The 8,990-nt window shown below is 42.4% G+C and overlaps 1 protein-coding gene across 6 annotated transcripts in view; it reads left to right on the top strand.

The window, feature by feature from the left end:
• Nucleotides 1–8,990, top strand: part of mat2b (methionine adenosyltransferase II, beta) — a 16,613-nt gene that overhangs the window by 4,737 nt on the left and 2,886 nt on the right. For 4 of the 6 annotated variants that reach the window (XM_050040718.1, XM_050040717.1, XM_050040721.1 and 1 more), the window contains exons 2-7: nt 1,921–2,121; nt 2,671–2,785; nt 6,561–6,713; nt 6,802–6,995; nt 7,552–7,596; nt 8,722–8,835. In XM_050040718.1, the coding sequence (XP_049896675.1) occupies nt 1,921–2,121; nt 2,671–2,785; nt 6,561–6,713; nt 6,802–6,995; nt 7,552–7,596; nt 8,722–8,835 (822 nt within the window). The remainder of the gene's footprint in view (nt 1–1,920; nt 2,122–2,670; nt 2,786–6,560; nt 6,714–6,801; nt 6,996–7,551; nt 7,597–8,721; nt 8,836–8,990) is intronic. The other 2 variants (XM_050040719.1, XM_050040722.1) reach the window with 1 other exon arrangement.

The raw sequence follows: 8,990 nt of genomic DNA, 5'->3' as shown, positions 1-8,990 counted from the left end.
AGGAGGAACAGCATTTCTTTGTTGAGCCGTATTTGTTTGAGCCCGAGTATACGGACGGAACTCAGGCTACTGGACGAAGCAGCCGCCGCAGCTCATGAGCCTAACCCTCAGCCAGCCGCAGAATACTGGAGTCGAGCACTGGAAACCTGGCGGTGTCGTTGTTTCAAATGCAAAGCAATGCCAGCGGATGAGGAAAGTCTTTGCTGCTCAGTCTGGGAATTGGCGATGCCTGCACTTGACAATCTGGACATCAGTACTGACGAGACTGCTGCTCTTCAGAGACCGTGCATCACCGATCACCCTGAGCGCGCACACATGAGTACGGAGCACAGAGAAGCAGTCAGAGCTACAGGCTACAGTGAGGATAAAAACAGATTTCAAATGACGTTTTTCGAAACAACTTTTTATGTTGCGGCTGCAGCACACTTGGATCACTACGGATGAGCATGTTGGAGATAATTTGTGGTTTCAATTTTGTGTTCTTGGACGTTAGTCTGGGGCACCGTCTACCATTAGGTGTGCTAGCCGCTCCACCCGCTGATCTCCGCAAGGGATGTGAGGACTCTAAAACTTCACCAGGGCCTCCATCGGCATATGGGTGAGTAGATAATGGCTGAATTTAAATTTTTGGGTGCACTATCCCTTTAAGGGCTCATGGGCAAGCAAACTTTGGGTGGGTGCAGGACCTCCGAATTTTACGCCTCAAAGAGAAGACCGTCATCATTTCAGAGGTATGTAAACTTTACAAGCCTCACTGTGCCCCACCTCCATGTGGTGCTGCCTGTTTGCTTACTCAGGTTTTGACTAACATATCTTGGTGTCTGGTGGACCAATTTATTTCAAACAAAAAATATTTTGAAGCCTGAAATCCACTCTGTATTCATGTCGTAAATATGTATGGGCTTCTCGGTTATTTATTTCAGCATTAGGGCATTTTCACACCATAAATCTCTAAGTCTCTATCGTCATACATGGGTGGGCACAAAATGGAGTTTCTTTTTTTAACTTTTACTTCTTAACCATAATTTAGTTTACTCCTGTGGAGACAACTGAGAAACAATGTTTTTAGTGACATCACGATGTGTACTTTTTTTTTTTAAAAATGGGACTAAAAGTCCTGACTGCTCAGCTGTGTTAGATTTGTCCCTAGTTCTATTTCAGTTTTTGCTATCAAAATATATCACATTATATAGCCCATCGATCTTCTTGTAGCGATCGTGAGAACGATTGTGGCAGTTAATGACACAGCAAGTCTGCACCATTTTCAAACGATAGTTACTTTTAAAATGCTAAAACAACAACAACAGAACACAAGCTTAGCGTCGCGAAACGTAAACAACTTTCCAATTGCCCGCAAAACCCACAATGCATCGTGGTCTTTCCACCTCCGCTACATCACCCTTTTGAGCCCTATTGTTTTGACATCTGAAAAAAAAAAAAAAAAAAATATTCTGAAGGCGTGGCAGATTTTATTTTGCCGTAGCGGTGCCCCACAATCAATTACATGTAGAGGAAACCCTGCAATGTAGTACTGTTATTAGTAATGTTGTATTGATATTAACATTATAATACTGATATTAGTGTTGTAGTACTGAATGTAGTTCTGATAATAGTATTGTAGTTCTGATAATAGTATTGTAGTGCTGAATGTAGTTCCGATAATAGTATTGTAGTGCTGAATGTAGTTCTGATAATAGTATTGTAGTGCTGTATGTAGTACTGATAATAGTATTGTAGTACTGATAATAGTATTGTAGTTCTGATAATAATATTGTAGTACTGATAATAGTATTGTAGTTCTGATAATAGTATTGTAGTGCTGAATGTAGTACTGATAATAGTATTGTAGTGCTGAATGCAGTACTGATTAAAGTATTGTAGTGCTGAATGTGGTACTGATAATAATACTTTGTATTCCAGGAGGAGGAGGAACCTATGGTGACGGCTCCGAGGGTCCTGGTTACCGGGGCAACAGGTCTCCTGGGTCGGGCTGTGTGCAGAGAGTTTCAGAACAACGGCTGGTTGGTTATTGGGACCGGATACAGAAGAGCCAGGCCCCTTCTCCTCCGCTGTGACCTTACAGATGAGGATGCTGTCAGAGGACTACTGCACGAGTACAAGGTACCAAACACACTACTACACACTGCACTACTGCACACTGCACTACACACTGCACTACTACACACTGTACTAGTACACCCTGCACTACTGCACACTGCACTACATACTGTACTACTACACACTGCCCAACTACACACTGTACTAGTACACCCTGCACTACTGCACAACTACACACTGTACTAGTACACACTGTACTAGTACACACTGCACTACTGCACAGTGCACTACACAGTGCACTACACACTGCACTACTACACACTGCACTACTACACACTGTACTACTACACACTGTACTACTACACACTACTACTACTACTATACAGTGTACTACTACACACTACTACTACTACACAGTGTACTACTACACACTACTACTACACACTGTACTGCACACTGCACTACTACACACTGTAGTACTACACACTGTAGTACTACATACTGTACTACTACACACTGCACTACACACTGTACTACTACACACTGTAGTACTAAACATTACTATAGACTGTACTAGACACTGTCCTCTGATGATGTCTGTCTCTGTCTCAGCCTGATGTGGTCGTCCACTGTGCAGCTGAGAGACGTCCAGATGTTGTGGAGAGACACACTGACGCCGCTGTGAATCTCAATGTGCACGCAACCAGCACGCTCGCCAAGGAGGCAGGTGGGTGATCACATGATCAAACTCAGAGTCAATCACCATGGCAACTGACTCTGTGAAACTAACCTGCTTGCTGGCAGGTTTTCTATAAGAAACCCTGAGTTCACCCTGTCTCCTCCCTACTGCTGAGCCTGAAGCAAGCTGGCAGACACACATGGGTTGTTCGTATGTAGGAAGAATTAATTCACAATGCTTTACGCTGGGAGAGGATCTTCAGACCCCGTCTAGATGTGCTGTCTTTCCCCAATGAATATGTGTTTGAACCGTACCGTTTTTCATTAGACTCAATCATTTACTGGCCACACATATGAAATCTGACAAGTCTGCTTGTTCGTTTGGGCCAGGGGCTGCTACAGCAGACGTGCACTCTGATCAGAGCAAATGTTTTTTTGTGAACGGTAGCTTTTTATATGATATTGGTGATGTTTTGTGGCCTCTGCCTTCTTTCTGTTGGCTGAGTAGAACTCAAATGTTACTCACACAAGTTGAAACAGTATTTTTGGGGGGTTTAAATTAGTAGTGACCTACAGTACATAATGACATAGCCACTGAATGACAGGTTATTGAAGCTACTTTGTTTAATAAATCAAATATGAATCAAACTAAAGGAAGGTACAGTCGTGGCCAAGTCAAATATGCCTTTCCTGTTTGAATGATGTTTTTATATTTCATTTTAAGCTGCTTCCAAGTGTGTTTTTCCCCTGTGAGATTGAACCTACATGAAAATCCGATTTTATTCCAAACCACTTTTTCACCTGTAAGCTACCATTTTAATTAAGCGTGGTTAAATGTAAATTAATGAACTAGTGCATTCAAACGTACGCGTTGACTCAGGCATCAGTTTTCTCCCATGTTGCCTCTCTCCCCTTGGCAGTTTTAGTGCTGTTACTTTGTTAATGAAATATATGCTCATATTCACTGTAGGCATTCATGAGCACCTCCAATTCCACAGATGTAAAAGTATAAGTTGATCGCTTTTTCTCTCCGGTTGCCATGGTGACTCGAGGTATCGGGGCTCCATTGATGATGGCTTTTTATTGTGGTTGTGCACGTGCTTAACTCAAGGTGTACCTACTCAGAGTTGAGTGAACTAATTCAAATCAGCTGTTTTGGAACCGGATACTCAGAGTTTCCCAGCTCAGTGTAAATTAAGTCAGAGTTCAGGGTTAGACTCAGAGTTTGTTGAACCTCCTACCTGGAATACCCCTCTGGGCCCTTTTTCAGAAAGCAGGCTCAACAAACTCTGATCGCCTGATCTCCGGGTTGACTGAGCCTGAGCTGAGAAACAGAACAGCTGATCAGAATCAGTTCAATTAACTCCGAGTATGTTCAGCCTGAGAGAGGCACGTTACCTAACCCTAACCCAGACATCATCAGTAGAGTGCAGATAACATGATTCTCAGAGACAGGAAGCAGAACTTGTTTCATCCCAACTGAATCTGAGATCTTAATGACATGAATGAAGACATGAAAACAAATCTCTTGCGTCAGCTGCAGCTGAACAGCGTGAGGTGTGATGGGAACAGACTGCACAGTTAATAGGTAATGTGAAGTGATGTGATGTCATGTGATGAGGTCATGTGTCTAACATACAGAAACATGTTTATATCTTAACAGTGTTCATATACTGACTGACTTCATAAGATAAGATAAGATACACCTTTATTGATCCCATAATTGAGAAATTCCAGTGTTACAGCAGTCAAGGGTTAATTAAAGGGCAAATTAAAGATTTCAGTATTTAAAAACTTAAAAAACTAGGCATGCAGAAAAAAGTACAAAAAATACAAGAAACGGCAATAAATAATAATAATAATAATAATAATAATAATAATGATGATGATAATGATAATAACGATGAGCAAGGGATAAAAATTGAGCAATGGATTAAAGTGAACATATTTACTGCAAATTGAATATTGAATGTGCAAAGAAACAACAACATGGGGGACAGCAATGCTGATAGTGGTGTCCCTAAAGTGTCCATAGTGTCCCTAAAGTGTCCATAGTGTCAATAAAGTGTCCATGGTGTCCCTAAAGTGTCCATAGTGTCAATAAAGTGTCCATAGTGCAGTTTACTGTGAGCAGTGCTGGTTATGTAGCCTGACAGCAGCAGGCAGGAAGGACCTGCGATAGCGTTCCTTCACACACTTTGGGTGAATCAGTCTATCGCTGAAGGAGCTCTCCAGAGCTTTTATCTCCTCCTGCAGAGGGTGGGAGTCATTAGTCCTCAGAGATGACAGCTTGGCTGTCGTCCTCCTTTCTCCCACCACCTGCACAGAGTCCAGAGAGCATCCCACGACAGAGCTGGCCTTCTTGATCAGCTTGTCCAGTCTCTTCCTATCTGCAGCCGAGACGCTGCTGCCCCAGCAGACCACTCCGTAAAAGATGGCTGATGCCACCACAGTGTCAAAGAAGGTCTTTAGGGGCACCCCCTGCACTCCAAAAGACCTGAGCCGCCTCAGCAGGTAGAGTCTGCTTTGGCCTTTCCTGTACAGTGCTGTTATGTGATTCATTCTGTCAATATTAGGCTGAGGTTCATTTAACTTATTCTAATTTAATTAAATTTAGACTTTCACTGTGACGACTTTTATGGGCACTGCAGCACTTTATAACTTCATATATCATATACACTATGCCAGTGAGTCATGGACATGCATTGTTTCGTCCATTCACTATCCATAGCCTCTCGATCAACTATTTTGCACTGTATCATATTGCACTGTACGTATTGGTTTCTCGTTGTGAATTATTGTCTCTGTTTATTATTTGTTTTAGATATTATGACTTATATGTCCCTGTTTTTGTTTGCAATTTGTTGTTTTATATATTATGACTTCTGTGTTCCTGTTTTTGTTTTTTTTAATGGCCTGAGTTCTTTTTAACATCATGTCGGAGGACTACAGTTGAAAATTAGCCTTTGGCTAACACCGGCACATTTACAGCAATGTTCATTAATGTGTACTGTGCTCTAAATAAAAAAAAATTTAAAAAAACTGCTGTGAAATGACTTCACGTAATCTCCTATATTCTCACATGGAGCTATTATGGGACGTTGAGAAGTATTCATGAATCACTGCATCATGTATCCACGTAGATTATTTTCTTATTAACACTGATAAACCTGCAGTTCTTTTTTTAAAGATTATTTTTTTGGGCTTTTGTTCCCTGGTTTATGTCCAGGGAAAACCACAACAAGGGTCCAATGTGTTTTCAGAGCCAGAGACACTTTTCTTACGGGCCGACAAACCGCTGTCTCTCTGTGTTCAGTGTCTCTGATGTTATAAAGAAAAGAATCAAAGGACAATGCATAAAATGTGCTGTGATGATAATGTAAATCCAGGATGTGTAATATGTGATATATGTGGGTGGAACAGATTGTTAGATAAATGATAGAATGTGAGGTCAAACAGTATCTTTCACATAGACACTCCTCCAGGGAGACATCCAAACAGGCTCTAATCACCTTCTCCTTACACAACAGCCTCTGAATACACTGGGCCTCAACCTCCACCACTTCATTCACTAAAGGACACGCCATGTTTCTACTTCCTGCTACACGCTCAGCCTCAGGCTGACATGAAGCAAACCTGTGACTCAGCAGAGTATGTTGCCATAGTAACTGACTCAGGGTTACACTGAACTGGCTTTGTGAAACAGAAAACTCAGAGTTTCATCTCAGGCTGAACAAACTCAGAGTTTCACTGATCCTGCTCTCTGAAATGGGGCCCTGGTTGTCCTCACTCTGTCATGTCATCACTCTGTGTTTATCATGCAGCGGCGTGTGGAGCGTTCTTCCTCTACATCAGCACCGACTACGTGTTCGATGGGAGGAATCCTCCATACGGAGAAGACGACTGTCCGAATCCCCTGAACGTCTACGGACGCAGTAAACTGGAGGGAGAGAGGGAGACACTGAGACACTGTCCAGGTACGTGTTTGTCTCTCACCTGTCTGTCTGTCTGTCGTCTGTCTTTTTGTCTCTCACCTGTCTGTCTGTCTGTCTGTCTGTGTCTCAGGTGCCGTGGTGCTGCGGGTGCCCGTCCTGTTCGGGGAGGTGGAGTCAGTGACGGAGAGCGTGGTGACATCACTGTGGGTCAAAGTTCAGGAGGCATCAGAGAGCTGCACCCTGGATCACTGTCTGCAGAGGTTTCCTACTGACGCCAGGGATGTCGCCGCCGTCTGCAGGAAGCTGTCCGAGAGAGCCAGACAGGTACGCTACGGTTTGTCTGACAGAGACAGACAGGTATGCCACTGTCTGTTTGACAGAGAGACAGACAGGTACGCTCAGGGCTTAAAGTACTCCGGCGTCGTGTCGGATTTCTGGCTTAATGGACAGTTCTAGGATTTTTTGTTTTGTGGCAACAACTTGGCATAAGTTGTCATTTAACGAATCATGTTTTGATTTTCAGTGAAGCACATGGGTAGTTCCACAAATAGTATGGTGTTATGAAACTAACCCTAACCCGCTAGCCAATAAGAGCTGGGTGGGGAGGGTCTAAAAACAGCATGCACATGCACGCACACACACACACACACACACACACACACACACACACACACACACACAGACAGGGTTTCAACACACACTAATTCCAAGCACATGTTGTTTAGGTGTCCATTACAGCCTGATATCCAAATCAGTGTGGGTGAATGTGCAACAGAAATGGACAATTGGACTGTGTTTGAATGATTAGCTTGTGTTAGCTTGACCGCCAGCTATTGGACACTGAGAGAAAATGGCATGCTGTGTGCGTTTTGTGCAACAGGTGGATGCTGTAGTCTACGGGTGGAGTAAAGAGAGAGAGAGAGAGGTAAGTAGCGTTGAAGTAGAGTAGAGCAGGGCAGAGAGATGGAAGCAAAATATATTAAACCTGGTGTTAATACAGCAGAACTGGAGAGAGGGGTGAAAAATAAATGGAGGTGGGCATGGCTCGAGGAGGAGGGCGCTGCGGGCAAACCATTAAATACATGGTGCGAGAAATTGAACGAGCCAGGTGCGGCATTTTGCTTCGCTTGTTCCAAGAAGTTGATGTATGGAAGCAGTGGCAAAAAGGTTTTACGTCGTCACAAAACTGACCCAAATCACGTTGCTGCAATCCGAGCTTTAAAAAACATAACACCATGCTACCAGGGACAACTGCTACGGCCGCAACGGCGCCCTCGATGACAGACCGTATATGTGAGCAGAAAATTCGGGTGAGCTCCACAGCCTCTGCTGAAGCACCCAGAGCACCCTTGAAAAGAAGTGCCTTTGATAACTTGCAGGACTTTGTTTACAAGCCAAAAGAATGAGAGAAAAAGTGAAAATCACCTGTTCTTGTATTTTGTTTCTTTTCTAAAACATAATTTAAGCATTTCAAAGAAGAGCAAGTTTTCTCTTTGCACTTTAAATTTTCATGTGCACTTTAAATTGTTTTCACTATAGTTGTTACATGAAGTAAACTCTGCTCCCAACCACCTGCAGTTAAAACACACAAACAGTTCTATTGTTTACAGTCAAACAAAAATGATTAAATTGGACTGACATGAATTTGTGTAGTTTACCTGTTTTTTTCTTTAAACTTAAAAAACCCCTAAAAATCAATATCCCATTGTAAGACAGCTGGGTGCAATACAGCATAGAATCAGCAAAACTGAGGTAAGTCAATGGGTTATATGCACAGCAGCCATCTTTGACAAAATTATAGACAGACATCTTCTGAGGACGATTGACAAAGATTGCCGCTGTGAAAAAGACGCACGCACGCACGCACGCACGCACGCACGCACGCACGCACGCACACACACACACACACACACACACACACACACCGACAGACCGGTACGTCACTGTTGTCTTATCAGTTATCACTAGTTATGACTTATGAATTATTATTAGTTATCAGTGTTTTCCTCTACCTGTCTCACCAGTTTTCTTCTGTCTGTTTGTCTTTCAGGACCCGTCCATCAGAGGAATCTTTCATTTCTCTGCTAAAGAGAAGATGACCAAATATGAGATGGCTGTCGCCATCGCTCAGGCCTTTAACCTGCCGTCCAACCACCTCATACCTGTAAATATATATTTATGAATATATTAAGTAATATACCTGTCAATGTAGATTTATGAATATATGATATATATTATAATATATATCTATGAATATATTTACTAATATACCTGTCAATATATATTTATGAATATATATATATATATATATATATATAT

The sequence above is a fragment of the Epinephelus moara genome, chromosome 3 (assembly GCF_006386435.1).
Source record: "Epinephelus moara isolate mb chromosome 3, YSFRI_EMoa_1.0, whole genome shotgun sequence".
NCBI lineage: Eukaryota > Metazoa > Chordata > Actinopteri > Perciformes > Serranidae > Epinephelus > Epinephelus moara.
Note: the sequence above shows the minus strand (reverse complement) of the source record. Positions and strands in the feature narration are given on the sequence as shown.